The following is a 27,335-nucleotide window of genomic DNA, read 5'->3' as shown; positions in this document are numbered from 1 at the left end:
TGATAAAGGCCACAGGGTTCCTCTGAAAGCCTCATTATTACCTAATCATGGCAAAAGGGCACTGGATTGTGAGTGATTTTATTTATTTTATGATTATTCTTGAGAATCCCAGGGATGATCTCAGCAGCACGGTGCTACGAGAGGTCCTCATTCAACATTAAAGTGTACACAGGGACAATTTACTGTTGCACTGTAGACCCACACACACACACACACACACACACACACACTGTGGATAGAGTTTTACACGTCGCCCCTCTGGTCCTTCATGACCACAGACATCTTAAGCTTCCCCTCGTCAGACTGACAGGGGAATACCGTCTGGGGAAACAGGGAAAAGGAAGTGCTCCCTGTTTTGACAGCTGACATACTTCTGATCTTTAACCACACTTCTGGGGCCTGGTGAAACGCTGGCAAGCATCTCGCTGAGCCGCAACCAGAGCAGCGACTGCACTTTATCCCCCCACCAGCTGGCAGATGTGTAGTGAGGTGTAAAAGTGGAGCGAAAGCCCTCGAACATCTGTTAAATATTGGACTGCGAAGGACTTCAGAGTGTGAGGCACAGGAGGAAAGAGCCTGTTTGGCTTTTTTGATTAAGTCAGACGTGTTTGGTCTGCTGTTGATGATAATGCTTAAAATCCCTCTTCATCAGGAAACACAAAGCACATCAGCCCCAAGAGGAATAAACTATGTCAATTTAGGAACATCAAATCCCTCTTTGATTATGTTCCCGTCTAATATTTAGCCGGCTTTTCCTCTTAAAGCAATTTGTAATGATTGCCTTGGCAGGGAGACTTCAAGCGCTTAATTATGCTCTACGTTCTGGTAAGAGTGTTAGTCCAGGTCAGAGCCTCAGTGTCCAGACAGGCATGAACACCCAAACAAAAGTGCTCGACCGAGCACGTAACCTCGCCATCCCCAGTTCCTCTCCGCAGCCGTACACATGCCGTCCAGCTTCCTGGCGCTGGCGGGGTGGGGCCGCTCTAATCTCACACGAAGATCTCTTATCAGAGCCCAGAGGGGCCAAATCACAACTTCCTCAGAGACAAAGACATTTGGATGAGGAAGAGGCCGTTGCCTGCTGGGGTCACAGTCAAACAGGAGCTGGGCAGATAGCATCACTTACGCAAACACTCGCCGCAGCAGAGGGGCCTCGGAATCAAGCAGCGGGTTTCAACTTCTTCTGACAAGTGCTGAGTGTTTTGTTCCTCACTTGACCCGTTATTCATGTGTTAATTAAGTCACCAAGACTGAGCTTTAATCTTTGGGCCTGTGACTTAACTTTCTTCTCAGTGCCACCTTGTTTGCCTGAGAGCAGAAACTGTCGGTGACTTATTGTCAGCAGAGATTGGCTCTGACAGTTTCCTTCCAACGGCCCTGCTTGACGGAGTCGGTATGATTTTCTAATCAGTCTTTACTGGTGAATTTGGCCGCGCTGACGTCATTTAGCAGACGCCGAGGCTCCGCCAGCCGTAGTTAGCACGGTTAGCGTAAGCTGAGGAGGGGCCAGCAGAGCCAGGAGATGTTAGATTTACATTTGTGGACAGTCCATTTGTCCCTGACACCGTTGCTTCTTCCCGCAGTCCAGAAAATGTGCAGTGGGGGGGAGCTCACTAAGTGTCAGCGCAGTTCCCTGGAATCAAGGATTTCTAACTTCTGAATATTCTGGAGCGAGTTTGAGAGCCGATGAACGATTGTGATTAGGTTTCTTCTTGTCCTTGACCTGTTGCCAAAAATAAATCCTTTACACAAACGCAAATCAGGCTGAGCTGCTGCCTGTCAAAGCAAATCTACTTTGTTTTTTTGACCTTGTCTCTGATTTATTATTTTATTAGAACACATTCAAATCTACCCAGAGTGATACTGCAGCCCATGACGATGCTTCCAATGCGCTGCCTTGCTTAAGGGCTCCCTGATGATTCTGCCGATCATCGCTGTTTCTCCTCAGAGATTTTCCTGCAAGCTTTCGGATCCTGGCACAATTTATAGCAGAACCTCCTCTTGAGGCTCTGAGTCATCGGCGCACGTTTGAGCTATTTAAAATGTAAAACTGGTTTAAATGACAAGCGCTTTCAACCTCACACCCTCAGGCTTTCAACGTGACCGTCTCTGATTTCTCCGTGTCGGTAATGGCAGCGGTAAAAAGGGGGTGCAGGTGCCTCACTAAGATCAGGGCTGGAACGCCGGTAGAGCCACAGATCCCTGGATTTACAGATCCTCTCAGTGACATGTGCGACCGCTGCTCAGCAAGTACACTTGATCCCTTTTCAGTCTCAAATGTCACATCTCCATCGTCACGCCCGAAAATAGGCTGAGCACTTCGGTGTATCCAGCCGGCCTTTGCAAGATAAACATACTTATGGTAATTCCTCGGTCTTTCATTATTCAGCCCTTAATTTCTTCACTTGTTCCTCACTTTTTGTGGTTGTTTTTCTTCCGGTCTCTCTCTTCTTGAAGTTGCTATATTTGCTGAATTTCCCCCTGGTGTTTACATATCTGGGCCATCTGCTTCGTGTCGCACTGGCCTCCTGACCCCCAGGGGCGTCTGGGGAACAAGCAAAACCGCATCATATGTTGAGTTTTCGTCCTGCTGTCAAGTAAATTAAAAGCAAACTCTTGACAAGTCACAAAAATAAAATGAGAATAAGTTGCCTTTCATTTATCTCGGCTGGGGTGAATAAATAAACAGTGGAAGAAAAAAAAACAACAACCAGCAGACAAGAAGTGTTTGAAGAAGCACTCAGTCATGGACAAACTGCTGTTGTTGTTCTTTAGCGCTGGCTAATGTCGGCTATATTTCATGCTGTCTGAATATGAAAACAAGAAATGCCCTCGGCAGAATTCTAACCGCGGCAGGCCTCTCGTGGTTTCATATTTCCTTCTATATTGTGGAGGACAAATATTTTTGAAGCCTCTCAAAAAAAATTAAATCCTCTTCAAGCTGAGAACCCAGACTGAAAAAAAAAAAAAAAGTTCATGTTTCTCCTTAATATAAACAACCTGGATCAGCAAAACATTACTGTGCCACTGTGAAGGTGAAGGTTCATCTGCCGCTGGAGTCTCTGGGACAAATACACGGATGGACAACCACAGCTGGCGCCGGCACAGAGTCAACACTTTTCTTTGCTTCTCTCTCGGAAACTTGCATCCGCACACTCAACCAGTTTGCAGTAATTAAAATGGTCTCTTCCAGGAGTCACAGATAATTAATAGCCTGTATGTGCTTCGCAGTCTTTCTCAAATGCAAATTGAATTTAACTTCATAAACAGACGACTGATTAAGTGCAAATATTTGCCCTCTTGAAGCAGGCGGAGCATGAAGTGATTGTAATTGAATCAAATTCTGTTTTCTCTCTTCCTGTTTGCAGAGATTGAGGCCAAGGAGGCCTGCGATTGGCTGCGAGCGGCTGGCTTCCCTCAGTATGTGCAGTTGTTCAAAGGTAAACATGAGGTTGTTAATGTAATCTTGTGCTGCCAAGCCCGAAGAGTCAATTACAAGACGATGCAGAGGAAATCCAAATGGCGTCTTTTAGTTTCATGTGTCTGGTTCGTGCGTCAGACTGCAGGTTCCCTGTCGACATCGAGTGGGCGAAGCGGGACCACCACTTCCTGGATAAGGATGCTCTGGACTCCCTCTGCAGGTGACACCACCTTCCTTTGACCACTGAACGACAAGTGATGTCACGCCTGTGCAGAAGTGGAGAAAGTTAGCACGTAAACACGCTGTTGACATCTCAGCTGTTCAAAATACCAGTCAATAAAACACTAGATGCAGTATCTTGTGTATAAAACCATCATAACATGTCTACAGATGGAACATGAACAGTTCTGTGTGTGTTACTGATTGAATGTGACACAAAAGTGCTATGGTTTATCATCAAAGCATTCACAGTTGTGACGCGCCGAGCAGCCACTTTGAATTGTGATCTTAGCGTTTGTCAGGCGTCTCAGAGCTTCTGAGTAGGACGTCCGACCTCAGGGGGCGGCATTACGTGGAGTTATGAGTATTTATCACCAAAAGCACATATCAGAACACTGAGAAACGCTGGCTTCCCTGAATGCTCCCTGTCCAGAGACAAGGTGCTGCCTTTGACCTGATCTGGATGTCAACACTGGAGGCCCTCCGCTACAGGCAGGCTCACATCCCTGCCCCTCTGTAAATGGGTTTTAGCGACAGTCCAGCTCAACGCTGCCACTCAGCGGGTGCAACCACTCAGTCCAATGTGACATCACTCGCTCGCCATCTGCACAGTATACAGTACGTGTATAAAAATCCACCACAGTAATTGTCTAATCAGAAGCCATTTTCCTCTCTATTTGCTCTTTCAGGAGATTAAGCACTTTAAACAAATGCATGGAAATGAGGCTGGAGCCACAGAGATCAAAACGGCGGGTGAGTGTTGAGAGCAAACACCAAGAAACTCGAACGCAGCAGGATTCTCATATCAAAGACGCTGCCGCCGCGGGGGGCGTCGCACCATGAAATCTGCTTAAGCATCACTTGATTTTGACTGATATCAACTGATGAGCCCTCCTCCTCCTCTTCCTCAGCAGTTTTTCCTTTCTAGGAGAAAGTGAAATACAGATAAATGAGGGGAGAGGGAAAAAAGGTGTGTGTGTGGGGGGGGGGGGGGCAGCCGCTAATGTGCCTTTACACTCACATGTTGTTTTTTTAACGAACTTAAAACAAGTCAGGAGTGAAGGTTAACAAACAAACCAAGCATTTCCTCATCAATTACTGACAATGTGCCAAAATCACCTGTATCTTAACAGGATTTCTTGAAATTAGGGATGAAAATGAATCTTATGAAACGCTTTCTGACCTGAAGTGTGAGGGCGTACCGATGTCCTCTGCTATTACTCTCGTTTACCCTCTGAGGAGGTGGTGTTTTTGGCAGCACTCATTTGTCTGAGGCAGGTTTTATTTAAATTTGGTGGAGGACTGCAGTGTGGGCTTCAGAAGAACTGCTTCCATTTTGGGGGAGATGAGTCATAGCACCACCTGGTGGCTTAGGTCAGAAACACCGTGAGAACTTGGTGATGGTTTTCTGGAGTGACCAGTAAATGCCGTGTGCTGCCCCAACCCTCTTCTCCAGGGAGACGACTGTGACCAGGAGGACTTCTGTGCCATCAGCCCTATTTGGACCTATGACAGACAGGTGCGGCGATGGCGGCGCCTCAGCTCCACTGTGGACCTCCTTCGCTTGTCTGACAGCCCGAACGCACCTCACAATGTGTCCCTGTGTGATGTCAGCGACCGCCATGATGTCTGCTCCATCCATAGCTCCAGCAGCACTGAGAGCGAAGGCCACAAGAGAAGAACCTCTGCTACTGCTACCACCAGCACCGGGGAGGACCTGGAGACTAGCAGGAGCTCCTCCCGCTGCTCCTCCTCAAACAAAACCCTGGACATCTCATTCAGTGGACCCCCCTCCCCTGGTGGTGGAAGTGGTGGAGGATCATCCACCAGGAGTCTAGAGGTGGAGGGCTGTTTCCCAGATAAACCACCCAGGAAGAAGGGCACCAGTCTGCTGAGGAAGATGGAGAAACTGAGGCTGCGAGGGACAACTGGCCTCCTTTCTGGTCAGAGCAGCAGCAACCACGAGAGCCCGGCCCGGCGAGTCATCAGTGGACCTGTTCTGATCCAGGAGGGGCCCGTGGGGGAGGGAAGGATGGAGAGGTTGCTCTGCCCGTCAACGTGAGTGTCGTATCATCATACAATCATTTGTACTTGTTCGTTTCACTGTTGTTGCCGGGAAGGATTAATATTTTGATGCAGCCAAACACGTATCGATGTTCCTGCATCGGTCCAGTCTGCAGGTTCGGCCCGGCAGCCGTGCATCTTCATCACCCTCATCGCCTCACACCATCAGCAGCAGCAGCAGCAGCAGTAACTGCCAGTCGGAGAGCAGCAGCGCCGTCAGCACGCCCAGCCCGGTCACACGGGTCCGAAGTAACTGCAAACGCTCCAACAGCGGAGCCGAGGCTGCTGGGGGAACTGCCCACAACAACCAGAACCACCAGAACCACTCAGGCACAGAGGTGAGTCCAAAGAGAAGTTGATAAAAGAGGATAGAAGGCTTGTGACCTGCTCGTGTGTTGGTGACCGCTGCCTTCACCCTCTCAGGAATGCAGGAACCAGATCAACAACAACAACAACAGCAGCCACAACAGCCTGGTTTTCCAGGTCCCCCTCGGACACAAACCAGGGACCTTCCCCACCTCCCTTGCTCACAAACACACCATCCTGTCCCCCATCATGGACGACACCTCTGTCAACTGGAGGACAGGAAGCTTCCACGGTTACCGAGGGCATCACAGCTGCCGTCATGGCGTATCGTCGCTAGCCGCCAGTGACCAGGACCCCGGGCGGCCGGGGCCGCGCCCCACACTGGATCACCGCATGAGTATCTACGACAACATGCTTGATGACCAGCAGCTGTCTGAAAGTGAAGGCGGCAGTGGCGGAAGTAGCAGCGATGCAGAGCGGATGGGGGAGGAGTCAGAGGTGAGGAAAGCCTATATATGGTCAACATGTAGAATCACTGCACTTGTAGCCTCTATGTGGAATTTGAACTATCCATAACTGCTCGTAGCCTAGCAACACACACCAGGATTAGGATTAGAAGAGAGTATAAGGGTGCCATGTGACCAGGCCCGCCAGTCGGCTCATCAAAACTGTTGTTGTTATTATTATGGAGAAATGGAAGTAGGAATTCTCTTGAGTCAAAACCATCCTGAAATATAAAAAAAAATCTCACTCTACACATTGTGGAATGAAGAAGAGAACTTTCAGTAACATTTTCTGAGAACAGTTTTTGTCTATTACACCAATAATTAATGTCCGGTGAGTACACAATATTATGGTTGTGAGCACAGCTGTAAAATTCCCCCGTATCTCCCCTGTAGGAGAGGTTTTACACCAATACAGCCTGGTAATCCTACAAATCAGGGCTAAAGCAGGAAGCGCGAGGAGCAGAAGGCTGTAATGGCTCTCTTGCCTCGCTACTGAAAAGAATGATTAAATCAGCTCTAATAAGAGTCTGTAAAAACACAGATAATATGGAGTTCAGCCACAAAGACAGAAATAATGATGTGAGTGCTTGAATTAACCACATTCTCGACTAAAACATCTCTGGCTGACAAAACTCGCTTTGATTCAGACGTGAGTGAAGCTCGCTCTCTGACACAAAGAAGGTAGACATGAAATATTATAGAAGTCATTAGAAAATAGCTTTTAAGGAACCAGTTATTTTTACTGCTGAACAAGAGTTTCTCTCAAATTGACGTGTGGCGATGAAGTCTTTAACTTGCAAATCAAAAATCATAAACGCTGGTGAATCTTTCCAAGGAAAATCAAAGACAGCAACAAAGCTTCTCTGGTTCAATTCTGTAAAATGGGACGTTGCCTGGTTTCAGTCTGTTAAAAATCGCTTGTGTGGGAGTTGGCCTGTTAAGCGTTTTGCCTCCCTCAGGTGAGGCAGCTGCTGGCGGGAGAGGACGTGTTCTCGGCCCTGGACAGCGTTCTGGAGAGGATCAGTGACCTCCAGCAGCTGGTCTCCTCCTGGTCTGAAAATCTGTCTGAGGACGAGTGTCAGAGAGACTCCACCTCCTCCTCCCATGACTCACCTGCTCACGGCTCCTCGGCCGCCTCCCCCTGCCCCTCCTCCCCAAGCCACATCCACCTGGAGGTGCAGCATCCAGAGGAGGGGGAGGAAGAAGAGGTGGAGAGCTGCGAGAAGGTACCTTTGAATGGAGAGGAGCCAAAGGGCAGGTCACCCAAAACCAGCAGCAGGTGAGAAAACTGGAGGAATGAAAGCTAGAAAATCCACCGTCCGCTCGCATCAAACAGCAACTAGACAGAAGCGTCTCGTCCCACCTCACATTGCTCTAGGAAACACACACACAGATGTTGACATCAGGATTTGACAAAGACGGAGTGAATACAGCATCAGTCACCGGGGGGGAGGGGCAGAAGGATAAAGAATTGCATGCTAGCAAGTTCACAATTCTGCCCCCCAAGGGGCAGATAGATGAGCTACCACAGATTTGAGCACGTAACAGCCTTAAAGGAGAAGTTTGTGAGTCTTATTTTTTGTTTTTTTTTTAGTTGTTTTCCTCTGCAGCCTCAACAGGGCAACTGGCTACAGTCAGATTACAACCCCCCCCCCCCCCCCGACAGAGCTGGACAGAATCTGAGGTGTCTGACGTTGCTCATGAATGGAAAGCTAACCTTTTATTTCATGCAAAACCAAGACCAATAGCAGGAAAGGTAAAGCTCTAATGAAAACTGGAGCTCATCCCGATGTGATACGTTACATAATCTAATGGGCCAGTCAACACCCACCTTTGAGTCTGGCCCGGTTTTATCTCAACTATTAAGTGAAGAACGTGACGTTATCCTTGTAAATCGATCCAGAGAGACAGACTTATAAAACCGCCTCTGCGTTAGTTCCTGCTACACGGCTCCAAAACCACATTTTTCCATGACACACACAAGGTGAAAACAACACCAGCCTCATGCTGTCGTGGCTGCTAAGAACCACCAGATATCATGATATGTTAGGAACTGAAACCGTGTGTTTGCTAGTGGTGTACAGTGTATATACCCGACTGCTGTGTGTCCAGCAGGGTGAGCCAGCAGCTGCACTGGTCCAGCGAGCAAAGCCTGCCGTCCCTGCCAGCCAGTCCAGGAGTGGAGAACCTGTTGGCTTCCCAGTTCCTGCTGCTGCAGAAACTCTCCCTGCTCAAACTCACTGCTCTCATGGACAAATACTCACCATCCAGCAAGCAGGGCTGGAGCTGGTAAGAGTGTGAAGGGAAGGGGGGGTCTGGGCAAGAGGTATGGTGGGTTTCCAGTGATATTATGGTTGAATATAAAAGTGTGTGTGCGAGTGAGAAGGTGAGAAATGAGGGTAGAGTGAGAAAATAACGGTATTCTTATCATCTTTGCTTCTGCTCAGGAGGAAGTTAGGTGTGTGTGGGCAGTGGCTGAATATTTATTTAGGAAAGTTATTAATCATTCATGGCTGAAGTGCAACCTTGTCTGAGTAGCAACATGCAGTTTTCACAATCAGAGAACCAGAGGGAAGTTTGGTTCTGCCGGGTAGTGGTGGCTCAATATTTCTTTCATCTAAAGGTCACAGTTTGTCCTCGTCATATCTTCCTCGCTCGCTCTTCAAACATAAATCACAACATGGAAGGTGGACCAGCGCAGGAAAACATTTGGAAATAGTTTTGAATTCAGGTCCAGCTGTTTCTGTTTTGTTTTTTTTTCCTCTTCTTCCCAGAGTAGCAGCTGTGACAGAGCGATCAGCTGTGCAGACGCTCATTTAAATTCAGAGTTTTCCTCCAGTTCAGCACGCGGACTGAAAATGAGATCAGATATTGAAGGTGGTGCCGGGCGGACCGACTCCCCGACATGTCACTGCGCCGAGCTCTCGGCGTTGTCAAATATGGCCCCAGTTTCTATAATCATGATAAAATACTCATTTGAACACAATGATTCTGCATCCTACGTATTTGTGGATACAGGATGATATTACAGGTACAGAAACGTGTCCGTTCATTCATCAGGTGTCACACACGCAGCACCAACTCATTAAAAGGAGAAGTACCTGTGTGTATCTGAAGGGGTACAGATGCATGTTGCTGTGAGTATTTGTACTCTTTCAGTGATACGCTGGTACTCTACCTCTAGTTTTTAGTGTGTGTCATGGTGGCAGCACACAGCAGAGCACCAACAAGAGGGCAGTTGTGGGTCTGATTGATGTTGGTATGTTCCACCAGCCGACCCGGCCTGCATCGGCAACAAGAGCCATAGATTGGGGGGGGGGGGGGGTGAAGGATGATTTCCAGAAACAAACAAAAAAAAGGTTGAAACTAATCGTTTTTGTTTCAAAAGGTAAAATAGTACAATAAGTATTAGAAGAATCATTATATTTGACTGTCTGGACAGGCTGATCAGTGCGTGAGTGGGGTGCTGGGGGCCCAGGCGCCTTTGTTAGAGGTTTAAAGGATTCCATCGGCCAAGTAAAAAAAAAAAGAGACACATGATGGATGTTGACCTCTGACCATCGGCTGTTCTTTTCTCTTTGGTGACGAATCAAGATCCTTGAACCAGGCGCACGCTCCTGTGCGGAGGGGGCGGGGCTTACATCCCCAGAGAACTTGTGCGTGTGTAGAACGGCAGGATGGTAGAATGTGTTCAGCCCGCCATCAGCGCCGGTCCTGGTTTGTCTGGCACTCCGTCCCACCGACCGGACCGACTGGCTCATTGTCCATCTGTATTTGAACAGACTCTGGGTTGTTTTGTTTTTTTGTTTTTTGTTTTGTTTGGGGGCAGACTTGATGCTGGAGACGGCGCGGTCCAAGTTGCCGTTACCAGGGCAACAGTGACGTAAAGTGACCAAAAAGTTACCAGTCCTTCTGTTTAATTATTCACTACTACCTCTTAAAAAAACCTGCTCACGTCAGTGCGAGCATGTGATCAGAATCAGGTGGCGACGAAACTACAGGACGATTCCCACCCTGTATGATTCAGGGGGTTTATTCCAGCGTGCGGGATGATCCCGTATTAAATGGGACGTGAGTCAACCCGACGTAAGCCTACATGGATCTAATGAGATCAGTGTTTTGCCTCCCACACAATGTTTTCGGAATAAGTGCTCGTGCCAAATTGAAACAAACTAATTTTTCAGAATAATAATAAAACATTCAGATCTTCTGCTTGTTTGCTATGCTGAACATGAATATTTCCTAATGCGCTCCGAGTGAACACAACGCCTGCTTGTTTTATGCCTTGGTAGAAAAACCAATTTCATTTCTACAAAGAACGTTATGCTCAATGAGATAAGGCTGGTTGTTGGAACTAAACAGGAACCCTTCCTAAAATTACTCCTCATAGATATTCGTCTTTAATTTTCAGGATCAGGCGTGCGTGCTCCCGGGGAGATTAGGGACAAATAGCCGCTGTGTTGGTTGAGGCGTCCGGTGGTCCGGGTGTGCTGGGTTACAGCATTTCATTTGAATTTTAACTTTAAAGGAACAGCATGAAAGACAGGAAGATTTTCATTAGAGCTCATTTAAGGAGAAAAAGGAAGACGGGGAAGGGGAAAAAAAAAAAGGTTACGGTTTGGTGAACGGAGCAGAAGCTTTAAATGAGCGCAAAGTCTTCTTGTTCTTGAGTAAATTATCACATCATGTTCCTGAAACGTGGCTGTTAAAGTCCGTTTAGAGACTCGCTGCTCTTTTGTTCGATCCTGGAATGAAAACGCCACGTTCAGGAAAGTCACAATAGTGTGTGTCGTTGTGAGGATGTCAAGGCCGCCGCCAGAAAGACGGGTTCAAATACAGAGAACTCTCTGGTTTGTTCGCTGTTAAAAAAGACTTTCCACACCGCAAAAAAAAAAAAAGATGTATAAGGAACAGGTGCATGCGATGGCAGATTTGAATTTGATTTGCTGACGTGTGATGAAGGCGATTACGGGTTTGTCAGACGGCGCTCGGGTCTGGTCGTGTTCCGACCGACGGCTGGAATCATCAGCTCAAGTGTTCTGCTGATTCTCATAAGAACTGATTTGAATACGCCAGCAGCGCCGCTCAGTAAAATCACGTCATCTCCCTTCAAGGTCGATGGGTTTTGTTACAGCAGGATAGACGAAAGCTAGCTGCTTCCTGTCTTTGTGCTAAGCTAACTAGCTTGCTACGGCTCATTTCCTGTGTTGGGGGGGGGGGGGGGGACTGATTTCTTGACCACATAAAGACTTTGAAACGGGATTTTTACACGTAAGCATGTGGATGGAACAAATCTTTAAAAAGATTCTTAATAAAGTGATGAAAAGTATCATTGTGTGATGATAATTTAAATGAGATTCTGATGAAAACTGGCAGGGGCGCATGCCGACAGGGAGCAGTGTGCAGAGCGCCTTGCTACTTCCATCAGGCTCAGTGCTCACGACATATTTCAGTGATTCGGTTGCTGAAGCCAAAGTGAGCACTTGAAAATAAAAATAAAGCAATTCACTGCTGATCTGGACAGCTGATACTCAGAGGCACTCAGCCAGCCGGTGCTGGATATGGAGGAGACGGCGCTGGAATGCATTCCGAGTGCACGCGTGGTACCATTTTCTCTTTGTGCTCCTGTATTTCAGTGCTTTCAGTGCCAAGCAGAGGTTTCATTACGGATCATTGGAGTGCTTTTGAAGTCCTTTTTATTTAAAGCAGAATATTACCTGTGAATGTTCAGCTTTAGAAGCAAAAACAAAAAAAAAAAAAGGTAGCATCGCAACTTTGTGTCTCTTACTGGTGTTAATGGTTAAAGGGTTGCTGATGTCAGTTTAGAAACCGAGGCAGACTTCAACAGTTTCTCAAAAAAGTCAAGTTTCTTTGATCACCATCCATTATTTCCCTGCGTTTGTGTTCCAAAAGAGCTGATTTGAATAGCACACATATTTAAGTGGCCATCAGGGACTTATGTAATCAAAAAATGTTTATTTGGCTCCTCCATCAAAAAGGAAACAGCAGCCAAGTCGAGCGTTTAGGCTTCTTGCAGTTATATTTGACTGGCTGAGACTCTAAAACTCAGGATTTCCATAACTTCTCCCTGAGCGCCGCTGTGGTCGGACTTGTCCAGACCTGATCCACATCTGTGTTGGCTGCAGGAATATTCCTAAACCGCTGAGGAAGACCAAGGCTACAGAAATGAAAGGCCGGCGGGTTTTTGGGGTTCCTCTGCTTCTCAACGTTCAGCAGACAGGAGAGCCGCTTCCTCCCAGCATCCTCAGAGCCCTGGTCTACCTGAGGGGGGACTGCGTGGACCAGGTAACGGCACCAGAGAGGCTTCACTTAGAAACGTGACACGAGTCAAATCCTGACAGATCGTTGTGTCCTCTCTCAGGTGGGTCTTTTCCGGAAGTCGGGGCTGAAGTCTCGTATCCAGTACCTGCGTGAGCTGGTGGAGTCGGATCCCGATGGCGTTTCGTACGACGGTCAGTCTGCTTTCGACGTGGCCGACATGGTGAAGCAGTACTTCCGAGACCTGCCTGAGCCCATCTTCACCAGCAAACTCTGCGAGTCCTTCCTCCACATTTACCAGTGTGAGACATTCCTACCGTTACCACGACACCAACATTCACGCGTCGTTCACTGCGGAAAGGCAGAAGCACATTTCTCTTAAAATCCATGAAGTAGAGAAACGACAAAGCCAATGATGGTAACCTTGGAACCTTGTAAATATCTCCACCAGTAGAGGAAATACTGCTTCCATCCAGAGCCGCTAGTAAGAGAACAACATGCTTAGGTGCTGAACGGAAACATGTTAAGTCACTAAACGATCATATAACCTGCTGCAGCCAACCGACAAGAGTTACTAGCTAACATGCTAAGCTAAACTCGCAAGGTTTGAAGAATGACCCAAGATCAACATGGAGGGAATCATTGTGGCTTCGCCGTTGCAGTTTTTCTCCACGGTGACAATATTTTAGAGTGGTAAAGAGTTCATGGCAGCAATGACGAGTCTGTAACCTGGAAACATCAAACCTGAAAGTGCTGATTGGCTCCTGCGTACCTTCACGCCACCTCCTGTCATGCTTCCGTCTGCAGATTTTCCCAAGGATCAACAGCTGATTGCAGCCCAGGCGGCCATCTTGCTGCTGCCTGACGAGAACAGGGAGGCCCTGCGAACGCTGCTCTACTTCCTGCGGGACGTGGTGGCGTGCGTGGCAGAGAACCAGATGACTCCCACCAACATCGCCGTCTGCCTGGCGCCGTCAATTTTTCACCTCAACACCCTGAAGAGAGATGCCAACGCGGCCAGGTGAGCCAGCAGTTTTACTCCATTAACTCTGATTGGTTCTGGTCTCACAGAGACGGAGGTCAATGCTGAAAAATCTCTTCTCCCAGTAAAAGATGTAAATAGATGGTGTGTGTGTGTGTGTGTGTGTGTGTGTGTGTGTGTGTGTGTGTGTGTGTGTCGTCTGACCCACATTGGTACCAGTTACATAAATCGCAACAGAAGTTACATAAGACCTCTGCAGTCCACTCTGACTGTGTGTGTGATTGTGTGTGTGATTGTGTGTGTGTGTGTGTGTGTGTGTGTGTGTGTGTGTGTGTGTGTGTGTTGTGTGTGCGTGGCTTTAATTTGATCATTTTTCATTTTTTGTTTTGGTGGTTTGATATCGAAGGCGATCACTTTCACTCAGACATTACAGGTTTTTACCAGCTGCAGTTTCCTGGATGACATCAGCAACCATTTTAAGTCGACATCACCTGTGATGTCACGGGGGGGGGGGGGTGATCATTCTGATGTAATTTATAAAACGACAGAACAACTGTCATATTATTATATTTATGTGTCGTATATCATTAGTTTTGGAGCGGCCCGGTGGTGCAGTGGTCCTCACCGTGGCCCCCCAGCAAGAAGGTTGTGGGTGGAGCCCCGGCTGGAGCACGGGGTCTTTCTGTGTGAGTCTCCATGTTCTCCCTGTTCCTGCTGGGTTCTCTCTGGTACTCCAGCTTCCTCCACAGTCCAAAGACATCAAGAGGGGACCAGGTTAATCCAGACTCTAAATTGACCGTAGGCGTGGCTGGGAGAGCCAATGGTTGTCTGTCTCTATGTGTTGGCCCTGCCATGGACTGGTGACCCATCCAGGGTGAGCCCCGCCTCTCCCCCGAAAGCTGCTGGGTTAGGCTCCACGTCTCTGCCCCTAACCTGATGGTGGCTCTACCTGCCATACAAACATGGCTTTCTCCCTCTTTTTGTGACTTGGTTTGACGTCAACTTTCCAGACTCCTCCATTGTCTCGTATGATCTCACCTCTGGATCGGATCCAGCTCTCACCCTCTCACACCCTGGAATGAAAAGCTGCCAGCGCCGTTTACCCAGTCGGCGAGCACGTTACGTAACCCGCATCCAATTTCCATCTGGCCCTTCACCTCCTGATTTGAAAGATTTTTTCAGTGACTCATATGCTTGGACTCATCAACTCCTCTCGTCAGCTGAGGGTCCTGCTGGCCGGGCAGAGGGAGGGGGAGACTGCTGAAGAACGCTGGTTATGCGGTGGGGATTCGTATTATTAGGATGTGAAGTTTATTCCTAAGAGACGTCTCGAGTGTCTTGGACTTATCGAGACATTGCAGGAGTAAACATCCTCAGGACCTGAAGTCACCAGCGTCTCCTCACAGCTTGGAGGTTCCTTCAGCTCTTGTTTTCATTTTAAGTTTAGGGTTTTTTTATGTCTGCGATCTAAAATCTCCCCTCGAGTTCCAACACTGTGAGAACCAGTTCTGTTCTTTCTTCACTTGTTTTGTCTCCCTCCTCCGTCGTCTTTCCATCAGTTGACCTTCCTCACCCTTTCTCTCCTCATTCTCATAATCCCTCTCCTTTCCAGAAACCCTGGTTCTCCCTCCGGCGGCTCTTCCTTCTCCTGTTCGCCACTCCCTTCCTTTCATCTCCACCTCTTCCTTTCGCTACTTCAGCTCTGTTCCTCCCTTCAGGCTGACGGGACAGTAGATGGAAATGACATAACGACACAATCAGCACTTTGTGCCTCGCGTCTGCTGCCCGCCAGAGTCCCAGCCTGTCAGAAATCATGTCACACTTAGTGGTGGGAACAATAACTGCGGAAAATTGACTGCTGCTCACCGCTGCGCCCCGACCAATCCATGAAAGTGTTACACCCCTCCCCCTCCCCCTCCCCTCCCCCGTGTTAACGTGAATAAATCAGTTTTTATTTTGTAGAAATGTAAGCATCAGAGTGAGTGACGCATCGACAGTGAGTAACTTTTATGGGTCGTAAAACAAAAGAAGGCTTTCAGGGAAGAGAGCGAGAGTCTGCAGGTGAGGTGGACAAAAAACCTCATTTACAGATCTCACCTCTTTCTCACGTTCTAACTGGGGAACCATTCCCCTTTGACCAGGAACAAACACGCAAAATTCGGAGGAGGTGAAGATCAGCCTCGAGTACCTGCAGTCAAACAGACCCCATATTAAAGGGATAATTCACCCAAAACATGAAAAGTTAGCCCTCATTTATTCACGCTGATGCTGAAGGTTGGAGTTTGGCAGGAAGAGGTGCTGCAGGGATCAACCAAACTACGGGGCTGAAAGGTGACCAACTCTTACACCTATAAATCATACAAAATAAAACCATGAACACCATCCGTGTTGTCCGCGTGACATCGTTCAAGTGTCCTGAAGCCTCGACATGCCGGTGGCTCGTCTTGCTTGTCTGCCTCACTCACTGAATTTTGGCTCATTTTATAAAGAAAAGTCTTTTGCGTTTTTGTTGTTTTTTGTTAGTTTTTTTTGGCTTGTTGGTTTGAAGTTCTCGCTGAAGAGTAAAACCACCAGGTCCGGGTGGACCAGGAGACGGTGAAAGGTCCTCAACATTTGAACTGTGAGCTTGTTCCTGTGCTGTCGCTGCAGGGGGGGTCACAGGAAGTACAGCCTGGGTCGTCCGGACCAGCGGGATCTGAGCGAGAACCTGGCAGCCACCCAGGGCCTGGCCTGCATGATCACGGAGGCTCAGCGACTCTTCCAGGTGCAACATCCTGCTCTTCAAGCTGCCACTGCCACTAACTGGAGGTTTCTGAAATCACACAAAACAAAATATGTTCCGAGTGCTAACAACGAAAACCCTCTGCAGCTTCCAGAGTTTTGGCCTGGCTCCAGTTTGAGCTCCGCGGGCCCAACTGAGGACTCCCCGCCTGAGGAGGCAGGAGGCCCGGCATCCTCCGGTCAGGGCGGAGGAGGTGAGGAGGAGCAGCAGGAGGAGAGAAGGAGCAAGCTGCAGCTGAGCACCCAGCAGCTCTTGAGGGAGGCACAAGAGAAGAGCAGAGGCTGGGAGAGCCACCCGGCTCCGGAGCAGGTGGAGCTGGCCAGCAAGAAGGTGAATGACTGCCGGTCTCAGAGAAGTTGCACACAGGAGCGAAGAGCTTCCCCCTTCCAGCCTGATGATCTCATAGATATGTCACAACTTTAGCCTCAACGTGGTTCTTTTTCTGGTCAGACAAACATGAAATTGCATCCAAGTAGTTTGTTCTCGCTCCTTTGAACGGAAGAACTAGAGACTCGTAGCTGAAAGAGGAATCATCTGGGATGGGGGGAGCCCAAAGGCTCCCGAGAAGAAGACCAGTTAGTGACACATATGAGTTTGATTTATGTATGACACATTCAGGAGGACAGAGAGGAAAGAGAGGAGGAGAGAGAAGCCCAGTGCACCATGGGAGTTCCCCCCACAGTCTAAGCCTATAGCAGCATCTCTAAGGGCCAGCCTAAGCAGTCCTGACTATAAGCCTGATCAAAAGGGAAGATCTCAAGTCTGCTCTTAAAGGTAGAGAGGGGGTCTGGGTCCTGGACTGAAACTGGGAGACGGTTCCACAGGAGGGGAGCCTGATAGCTGAAGGTTCCGGCTCCCATTCTACTTTTAGAAACTCTAGGAACCACCTGGGAGTGAAGAGTTCCAGCAGGATAATAGGGGACTATGAGCTCTGTCAGGGATGAAGGAGCCTGATTGTTGAGGACTTTGTACGTTAGAAGAAGAATTTTAAATTCTATTCTGAATTTGACAGGGAGCCATGCAGAGAAGCCAGTCCAGGAGAGACATGGTCTCTGGTACCAGTTCATGTCAACAAGCGAGCAGCAGCGTTCTGGACCAGCTGGAGAGTCTTTAGGGACTTACTGGTGCAGCCTGATAGGAGGGAGTTGCAGTAATCCAGCCTGGAAGTGACAAAAGCATGGACTTGACGGTAGTGCTGGGGGCCAAGGTGATGCCATGCAGGGTACCTGTCTCATCAGATAAGGTGTCTCTAAGGTGTTTTGGGCCCAGCACAATAACTTCAGTTTTGTCAGAGTTTAATAAAAGGAAATGATGGGTCATCCATGTTTTCATCTCCTTTAGACAGGCCTCCAGTTTAGTCAGCTGATTGGTGTCATGTGGATGCATTGATAAGTACAGCTGTGTGCCGTCTGCATAACAGTGAAAATTAATGGAGATTTTCCTTATAATGTGAGGAGAGGAAGCAGGTATAGGGTGAAGAGGACTGGTCCTAGTACAGACCCTTGTGGAACACCATAACTGACTGTAGTGGTTCCAGAGGGGTTATCATTACTCAGTTAAGCTGAGCTTGACCCAGTGAATATGACCTAAACCAGTTTAGTGGAGTTCATTTAATGCCAATGACACGTTCCAGTCTCTGTAGAAGGATATGGTGGTCAATGGTATCAAAGCTGCACTGAGATCTAATCAGACCAGCACAGAGACCAGTCCCTCACTTGGTACCAGTAGGAGGTCACTGTTTCAGTATTATGATGAACCCTGAAACCTGACTGGAAATAAGCTGTTGCTGTGGAGAAGTCACAGAGATGTTCAGCAACTGCTTTCTCCAGAACCTTGGAGAGAAAAGGAAGATCTGATGTTGGTCTGTAGTCTGGATCCAGGGTTGTTTGTTTTTTGAAGAGGGTCTAATTCCTGCTACTTTAAAGGACTGTGGGACGCAACCAGATACCAGCGACACATTGATCATATCTTAGACAGAGGTGCTAATGAGGGGTAGAGTCTTTAAGCAGCTTAGTAGGGATGGGGTCTAGAAGACAGGTGGAGGGTTTAGAGGAGGAAATTATTGTACCAAGCTCATGAAGGCTGATGGGAGAAAAACCATCAAAGTGTGTCTGGTCCAACAGCTGCCTCCGAGGTTTCTGAGGTTATAGGTGCAGTTTTATCAGCTGATGGCAGGAGGAGAAGAATTCTCTCTCACATTAGTAGAATTTTGTCAGAAGAAGTCCCTGAAATCTTTGCTACCCAGGGAAACAGGACTACTTGGTTCAGGAGAGCTGTGGCTCTCTGTCAGTCTGGCTCCAGGACTGAAGAGGATCCTGGGGTTGTTCTTGCGTTCCTCTATTAGTGCTGAGTGGTAGGCTGCTCTAGTTCTATGAAGGGCTTTCCTATATCTTTTGAGGCCATCTTGCCAGACTACATGTGACTCCTCCAGTGTGGAGGAGCACCATATTCTCTCCAGTTTCTGAGTTTTGTGTTTCAGCTGTCAGGTTTCAAAATTGTACCGAGGTGCTTGTTTCCTTGGATTCATAGTTTTCTGTTTCAGCAGTGTAATTGAGTCCAGATTTGTTCCTAAGATGCCTGCTGCACTGTCGATAAAAGGATCAGTTTGGGAGGGACTAAGGCTGACATCAGCGTCCTCTGTTTTAATGGGACAACACACTGAATTTAGCACCGATGGGATCGCTTCCTTAAATCCAGGTGTGGCCTGATCAGACAAACATCTGGAAACTACAGTTTTCCTGAGTGGAGTTTAGTCGATTCGTACAAATTCAAAAGTGATTAATCGAGGGCCTGATAAAAGCGCGTTCTGTGGAAATACGAGATGTTCAGCTTCAATTCCATATGTTAGGACGAGAGAATGAACAATCGGGACAGACTGATGACAAAGAATTTTGAAAAACTGAAGGTGAACGAGAGGAGAACAGAGAGAAATCATCTCAGGTACTACATCATCACTTCATCCGCCCACAGATGGACGACTGCTGCCCTCTGTGGACGTGGCGAGGCTCCGTGGAGGTGGACGCCCCCCAGACGGAGCTGCTCCACCGGCTGCTGAGGGAGCAGGAGCTGTGGGAGGGACGCCTGCACCAGGCTGCCGTCATCCAGACCCTGTCTCAGGACACTGAAGTCTATTGCTACCTCCTCCGGGGCCACGGCCTGGGCTCCTGGCCCTCCCAGGAACACCTGCTGCTCAGGTAAAAAGAAGAGGAAACCCCACAGCCAGAAATGCTTGGTGTGTGTGTGTGTGTGTCTCCAGTTTGAAGGGGTTAATTAAAGTTTAATCAAACTCTGATGTCAGATGAGACTTGACAGTATCTGTGTCTCCGTCACGCACGCCGTGGATGTGGCGGCCATGTTTCACTCTCTGTAGGCGAACATGAACTCCACGTCACCCGTGAGACGGATACCGGAATCAGCATTTTTGCATCACATATTTATAAAGGAACATCACAAAGTAAAAGAGAAGGCCGGACCGTATAAAATATTCACACAGATTACACCAGTGCTTTAGAGAGAGACTCTCAACATAGGGTCCAGGGACCCCGAGGGGCCCGTGGCAAAATGAGGGACAGTTTCAGCTCAGTTTTGGTTGAGTGCTTTTAAATACATTAAATCTGACACATTAAATGAAACATTTCTCACATTTATCAAAACAACTGAAGAAAAGCAACTGTATTTTTTTTTATCCAATTGTTAATTTCAAATTAAGTGAATTTGCTGAAAAAAAAAAAACGGTGTTTAGAAAATGAATAAATGACAACAGAAAAAGTGGAAAACGGAAACTAAACACTTACCTGACAGCGAAACAAAATAAACTGTTTTTTCACACGCGGTTCCAGTGTTTCTAACTGCCACGGGTCTCGTCTCTGCTCCAGGAGACCCGATCTAAATCGTCCTCATAAAACTCTGCAAAAGTCCATTAAAAAGCCATTCTTTTGAAGCAGGTGTGTGTCTGCGCAGGAAGACATTTAAAACATTATTCACAAGAAAATGTGAATAAATTAATTCCACTCTGGGACTCAGATTTCCTTTCATCCTGTTTTTTTTTTTTTTTCTTGTATGGATGTGAAATAGACCTTAAATTGCATTCTTAATGGTCTCAAAAGTTTTACATTTAACTTGATGAAAACTGCAGGAGTTGGATCAAGGTGGCAAAACACACACACACACACACACACACACACACACACACAGACATGACAGGGTTTTTTAAGTTAGCCAACTAGTGAATCTTTGCTTTGTGGCACTAAAACTGGACAGGTTCAAGGAAATGTTTGGTTCTTCTGTCTTGTGCCGTGGAAGCGTTGCACTCTGACCGCAGTCTTCCATCTCATCTCACCCCCCAGGACCTGGCAGGCAGACCCGTCCTCGGGCCCGGTCTACCTGTCCTCTGTATCCACGGAGCACCCGGACGCGCCGGTAGAGGGGGTCCGTGCCCAAGTCCACTCCTGCCTGTACCTGCTGGAGCCCGCGGGGCTCAGGAAGACCCGGCTGACGCACCTTTGTCAAACTGACGTCAGGTAAGGATGCCAACAGGTTACGGAAGATAGTTTTGACAAATAAGTGATTAATTAGTTGAAGATGCTTGGGGGGGGGGGCGACGAGGAGAAGAAGAGGAGAAGCGACAGCAGGTGAGAAGTTTCAGTGTTTAAGAAGGGAAAATGTGAGCGACGACAAGGAGGATGAACACACGGCAGATCACGGCGAGCGTGATGTCATGACACTTTGGCATCAGGTCAGGTGTCGAAATACACTCTTTAACCTAATTAAGATTAAAGAGAGCCAACAATCACCACTGAGAGAGCCTTTTAACAGGCAGACCTGGGCTCTGTCGGGGCGACCCGACCTCAGTCCATCCATCTTAGAGACAGAGAGACAGGGAGAGAGAGACAGAGAGAGACAAGGAGAGAGAGAGAGACAGGGAGAGAGAGAGAGACAGGGAGAGAGAGACTACGATAGCGGTCCCACAAACCAGCTACCTCAACACAACTGAGCACATCACCAGCGTTAAAGTATCAAAATCAGCACAATGACAAGAGTAACCATGCCAGCAGCAACTGTTATGCTGGAATTGGGACCAGACATTCCCCTCAGATGTTGTCACTGACACACCTGAGTACAACCGCTGCCGTGTCGTAGGGCAGCAGGCGTTCCCTCCATGAGGATCCCAGCGCTCAGCTGTCACTCAGGTGTCGTGTGGTCGTACCGGAGAGCCGAGCCCGTTTTCGGTTGTTCCCTGTTTTATGGGGTTGGTTCCCAAAATAAAATAGCAGTCAATCATTTCGGGGCTGAGGGCAGAATTTTCATGTGTTCGGGTTTGAATTAAAATGGCTGAACGGTCCTTTCAGGCGAGGCAGAGGAAACCAAGGGCAGAACGAGCCGCGGGAACAGAGAGGTTTTAAGGCAATGAGATGCCAATTAAAGGAAATATCTGGAGAGAGCGTTTGTCCGTCTTATCCAGCTTAATTGAGCCGGTTCTGTGTTTTTGACCTCTGCCAGCGTGCATCCGCAGCACAATCATCAACTCCCTGTAGGCGGGGGGGGGGGGGGGGGGGGGGGGAGACAGACAGACGAGGAGCAGCTCTCCATCTCGCGATTGAAGCGCCTTCAAATTTGCTGCAGATTTTCTGCTGCTGCTTACATGATCAAAATGACTCCAAGCGGAGCCCTGCCGCTCAATTTGTCTCCGCTGATGAAATGAAATGAAGCTCCGTGCAACAGAACACAGGCGGCGGCGGCGTCCCGATGGCGGGCCGGGCTCGCCGCTTATCCGCCGTCACAGCGCACGAGCCGCCAAAGTTCTGAGAGGCACAGCGCCGCTTCTGCGCGTGCTGTAAGGAGTCCCCCTCCTGCTTAGTGAACAGAAAGATGAAAAGCTATGAATTAATGACAAAGAAGCAGAATCCACCTCCAAGTTAACGGTAGACTCGTCACAAAACCTCGCCAGCGTTCTCGCCACATTGTCAGACTTGTGGACTCATCTAAAAAAACTAGAGCTGAACCGAAATCCGAATTTTGGACAGAGATTTGGCCTCAATACGATAGTTCAACTACTCGCCGCCGCTTCAAATGTCTCTGCAGTTGTTCTACATGAGATGTTAGAGAGTCGAGTTCCTGCAAACAGGGACAGCGAACTTAGCTGGACCCAGCCCTCGCCGGACGCCGCGATGGGTCAGCACTAACGCCGCACGGCCACAACCGCTGGCGGGAGCTGGAGTCGCTGGGGGGCGTTGCTTATTCAGTCTGTTGCTCCAACCTCCCGGTCTTTGAAAATCTTGAACAGATGGACAGATGGAGTATTTGTTTGTGGACTGATGGAAAGTCTCCAAACAAACTCTCAGCCTCCCAAATCTCCTCGGTTCATTTTCCAGTCCCAGGGGACGTCTGTGCCAGCACGCCGCCGCCTGCAGCTGTCGTCAGCATGCAGGCTCATCAGTTGATCCGACACGATAGTTCATATAAATAGGTCACATGATACAGTCCCACCTCGATCCCTGACAATCAGCCTGGTGGGTTTGGGGAATCCTGCAGGTGGAAACAGATTCTTGGAAGTATCAGAGCATGTGGAGTGTGTGGAAGGACGCAGCGACTGAGCTGTTGTCACACACATTCACACCGTAGACTAAAGCCGCCACCCAGAGCTGCGTTACCCAGAGGCATAAATACATCCCTGCTCTGCTTTGTCTGCCTCTCCTCCTCCGTGTCACTTCCTCTCACCTTTCATTTCCTCTCACGATCCCACTCAAACGAAACGTCTCCGCTGCACCGCTACACGTGGGGCTTATTTGCTACGATGTTAATTTTAAGTGCTCGTTAGCTTTCAAAGCAAGACAACAGAGCCACACAGCATGAAGGTCAACGGGACTCCCAGAACAGGCCGGTAAAAGAGATCCTATCTCCTCAGGAGGAAATTAAACGCCTTCTCAGGGAAGGAGAGGCAGCGAGGATGCAGTGAAAACTCAAGTTCAGATACATGACAGGAGCAGACAGATCCGGAGTTTTGATTTCACGAGTGAAAGCTCGACTATCTGAGGTTAAAGATGCAGCACTTCAGACCTCAAACCTTTCAGGAGAAGCAGGAGAACCCGTGAAGCAGCTGCTCCGCATCAGTTTGACTGGTGATGATGGAGCAGATGAGCTCGCACCAGTCCTACTCCCAGTACCCAGGAGAGTCTAACATCTGAACCCATGAGGGAGACCACAGACAGGCACATTCATGCTTTCACCATCATGTGAATGAGTGAACCAGATCGTCTGCTTCCCTTACCTTTCACTGGCGTCTTCTCTTGCAGGGGCAGGTCGCAGGGGTGGCACAGTCGAGTCAGTGGGCATCTGCTGGCCTCCGGGCTGCTGGCCATCAAAGACTCCTTCAGAGCCCAGCACAAAGAGACCAGGATATGACGCCCAGGCCTCGGGACGACTTCGCCATTTTGCACTTAAATAAAAGCAGAATTCACCCTCCAACCAGTCTGGTTAAACTTCGTCTTTTCTCACCTCAGAGGAAACGAAAGAAGAAAAACAGCATCATCTTCTTAAGGTTTTCTGTGTTTTGACGGCAGAGCTCGTTGCCCCAGGCGAGCGGGGAAGGTGACCGATCATTGGACTTCTATTAAGAGTTGGATTTCGTCGGTTTGACCTTGCAGACTGCCAGCAGCGCCTCGGCGCTCCCTGCTGCGCCCGTTAGACTCAAGTTCACGAAAACATGCAAAAGACCCCAAGTTCTGACAAAGGATGTTTTGATGGGAGGGTGAAAGGCTGAGGAAAAGCGCCGGGACGGAGCGAGTGGACAGCGCGGTGCAGTGTGACTGTTAACTGTGGGACTCTTAAGAGACAGGAAGTGGTCGTCCTCCATCAAATTCCTGGAAGGTGGAAATGTGGCGGCTGCCTGGACAAACACAGGAAATAAGAGGAGGAAACAGACTTCAGGCCACCAGACGCTCGGCTGGAGGAAACAGAAGGTCGACGGTGAGATGCAACGTCACAAAAAAAAAAAAAAAGGAATCGGACGCAGCCGCTCAGCGTTTGGCGAGACTCCAGCTGTGACGATGGAGGAGAACGCTCGCCATCTAACGCTCGACTCAGTTATTTTATACCTTTGAAAAAGTTCTGCAATAATGAATCAAATTTATAGAACAAGTTACATCTTGGGGCATCAAAGAACTTTATTTGAGGGGGTCTCTCCCTTCCCTCTGGGGTCTGTGCTTCTTCTGAGGTAAAACTACTTCGAACAGTTTGGACTCGGCTGAACTCGAGAGAGATTTAAGGTCGTATCAGAGCGTCTCCCCGCCCCACCCTGACACATCTGCACCTCCTGTGACAGCACCCGCGTGAGCAACAGTTCCAAGACCAGCGATATCTACCTCTACACGGGACGCCGCCAGTCGCGGGACTCTGAGGGGCGACCGAGTTCTGCATCGGTGGAGGCCTCACCACTCGGAGGGGGACCGCCCTGCACCCCCTCCCCCCTCACTTCCTGGCGCTGTGACAAATATCAACCTGGACAACTTCTCGCCCTCCCAGATGTCCTGAATTTTTTAACATTTGTATTTATTGATGTGGTTGTGATGTCCGCGCGTCTCTCTGCTCCTGCAGGCTCATCTGATGTGGCGAGAGCGCCGCTTCTGTCAGAGCCTCGGTGAATGTTCACTCTTATTCATCCAAGACATATCTCAGATTATTTAACTTTAGTGTATCTAGTTTCAAATGTTATATCCAGATTTTGTTTATTTAAGCTTTCAGAAAGTGTGTGTGTGTGAAATTTATCTGCCAAACACCCAATTAAAATGTTTCTGTCTCTGTGACTTCTGGAGTTTTTTTTCTCTTTTGTCCTCCGCTCGTCCATAAATGCCACCTAGATGAGTAATCTCAGAGGGAGACGGCGTGAAGACGAGCTTCCACACTGTGTCTGAAGCTCAAGAGATTAATAAAGATGGCAGACTGATGGCCCAGCAGCCTTCCAGAAAAACTCCTCCACTCTGGCTTCCTCCGACACGCCACCCACTCGTGTCTCGTTTGCAGCCTGTTTATTTGCATGTCTTATCGATTAATCCGGGATCAGATAGTTAAAATGCCGATAAACACAGACGAGAGAGAGGGGATGCTGAGCCATTAGACGTGAAGGTGATGAGGGTTGAAAGGACGCGGTTTAATTCGTGCAAATTACAACTGACAAGGCAAGCCAGCAGGAAGCTCTAATATCAGTCCGTTTCCTCCACGTGACGCTAAAATCCCATCAAGTTGAACGTGTGTGGAATGAGGTCAAAGGTTAAAAACTGGTCATTATAATGGGACTTAAGTCAGTTGAAGCGGAAAAAAGACCCCAAAAGATGCGGAAGTGTCAGTTTTCCCTTGAGTCCACTTGCAGGTCAATTTCTAAACGTGTGTTAGCATTTGCACAGAGATTATGAGCATCTTTGAACTGATATTTGTCAAGTCGCTGGCTGGAGGCTCACACCTTTACAACGCTTCATTTTAAACGCCGACGCATGCTAATTTTTGAGTCCATCCATTTGAGTGTCTGCTAGGAGAAGATCTGTAGAAAACATTCAATTTTGGCTGATTTTGCATCACAAAATTAGACTTAATTATCATCCTTGGGTCATTACTCACATTTTTACTGAAAAAAAAAAGTTGTAAATAAAACGATTGTGACCTTTGAGCGGATGAGGACAATTTTATTAAGCCTCAAGAATACTAGTTTGCTTGCTGAGAGATGTCTGCGGCAGCAAAATACCTCACTTACAGCGGCATTCTGACACTTGAGCTTTCAGCCACCGTTGAACCACGGCGTGATCGTGAGCTACCTGATGCCCAAATACATGCATGATCCTAAACACGAGAGCTGACCTGAAGAATAAGAATTTAGAAAAACTGTTCTCACCGTCCAGACATTCATGGAATCAAATTAAACGACTCAAACACAGTAGAAGTACCAGTGTGACTTAAAAATAACACAGAAAGAGGCAAAATACATGCAGCATTTAGCAGAGGGTGTAGCATACAAAGCTAAGAGTGTGTTGGTTAAATTCTGACAGCAGGCTCGAGGATACAAAGCCTCGAACTACAACGCTGTCATAGCTTAGCACACCAATCGCACCCCTTTTGAACAAAGTTAGCCTAGCATAGCATTGTAGCACCGCCGCTTCTCGCCACCAAAAACTCCCAAATTAGTACAGAAACCAGATCAAAGCTGGTGGGACGGAACCCACGTCAGAGCCAGGACCAGGAAGAGGGATTCACCCTGGCCTTGGAACGCCTCGAAGGCCCCAGTCAGATCTGGTTCAGAGGATGTGTAACTACCACTTTCGAAAACTTTCCCCCGCTGTTGTTGACCGACCTCGCAACTGTCAGCGGCGTGGGCTACTCCTCCATGCAGGGGATGGAGGTTGTCACTCGCTCTACATTAAAAGTGTATCTCATTAATTCAGATCAACAGGGATTCCTTCCTGCGATGAACACAACAGGCCTCCGCAGGTTTGCACCACAAGGACGACTCCCGCGTCCAATGAAGGCCTCCTTGCGCCACCGCCGCTGCTTCAAACCACTCGGGCCTTAACAGCAGCGACCTACTGCGTCTCAATCCACCGGCAGACAGGAGGGAAGGGGGAATAAATATCATCCAAGGCCACCGGGTGATGAGCTCCCTGTATCCCAGCGAGGCAGGGAACGTTATTGCTTTTGTTACTGAGGCGATGTGGCGGGCTTTCTCCTCCTGGAGCAACTGTCAAAACACCTTTAACACCGTCCTTCAACAGCAGCTTGGGAAAAAAAAGAGGC

General features: G+C 48.4%; 1 protein-coding gene across 4 annotated transcripts in view; it reads left to right on the top strand.

The window, feature by feature from the left end:
* LOC147248344 (rho GTPase-activating protein 7) overlaps window positions 1–25,360 on the top strand; it is a 90,361-nt gene extending 65,001 nt beyond the window's left edge. For all 4 annotated transcript variants that reach the window (XM_086179488.1, XM_086179489.1, XM_086179490.1 and 1 more), the window contains 16 exons: window positions 3,369–3,440; window positions 3,560–3,641; window positions 4,330–4,393; window positions 5,097–5,698; window positions 5,814–6,042; window positions 6,128–6,508; window positions 7,476–7,795; window positions 8,629–8,805; window positions 12,663–12,822; window positions 12,899–13,097; window positions 13,603–13,816; window positions 16,427–16,541; window positions 16,647–16,889; window positions 19,530–19,753; window positions 20,906–21,079; window positions 23,852–25,360. In XM_086179488.1, coding sequence (XP_086035614.1) covers window positions 3,369–3,440; window positions 3,560–3,641; window positions 4,330–4,393; window positions 5,097–5,698; window positions 5,814–6,042; window positions 6,128–6,508; window positions 7,476–7,795; window positions 8,629–8,805; window positions 12,663–12,822; window positions 12,899–13,097; window positions 13,603–13,816; window positions 16,427–16,541; window positions 16,647–16,889; window positions 19,530–19,753; window positions 20,906–21,079; window positions 23,852–23,960 — 3,365 coding nt within the window. In that variant the 3' untranslated portion in view covers window positions 23,961–25,360. The remainder of the gene's footprint in view (window positions 1–3,368; window positions 3,441–3,559; window positions 3,642–4,329; window positions 4,394–5,096; window positions 5,699–5,813; window positions 6,043–6,127; window positions 6,509–7,475; window positions 7,796–8,628; window positions 8,806–12,662; window positions 12,823–12,898; window positions 13,098–13,602; window positions 13,817–16,426; window positions 16,542–16,646; window positions 16,890–19,529; window positions 19,754–20,905; window positions 21,080–23,851) is intronic.
* Window positions 25,361–27,335: the final 1,975 nt, after the last annotated feature.

This window comes from Aulostomus chinensis, chromosome 15, assembly GCF_037954235.1.
Source record: "Aulostomus chinensis isolate RoL2024-O1b breed Wild chromosome 15, RoL_Achi_v1.0, whole genome shotgun sequence".
NCBI lineage: Eukaryota > Metazoa > Chordata > Actinopteri > Syngnathiformes > Aulostomidae > Aulostomus > Aulostomus chinensis.
The sequence above is the reverse complement of the archived record's forward strand: the minus strand, read 5'-3'. Positions and strand labels throughout refer to the sequence as shown.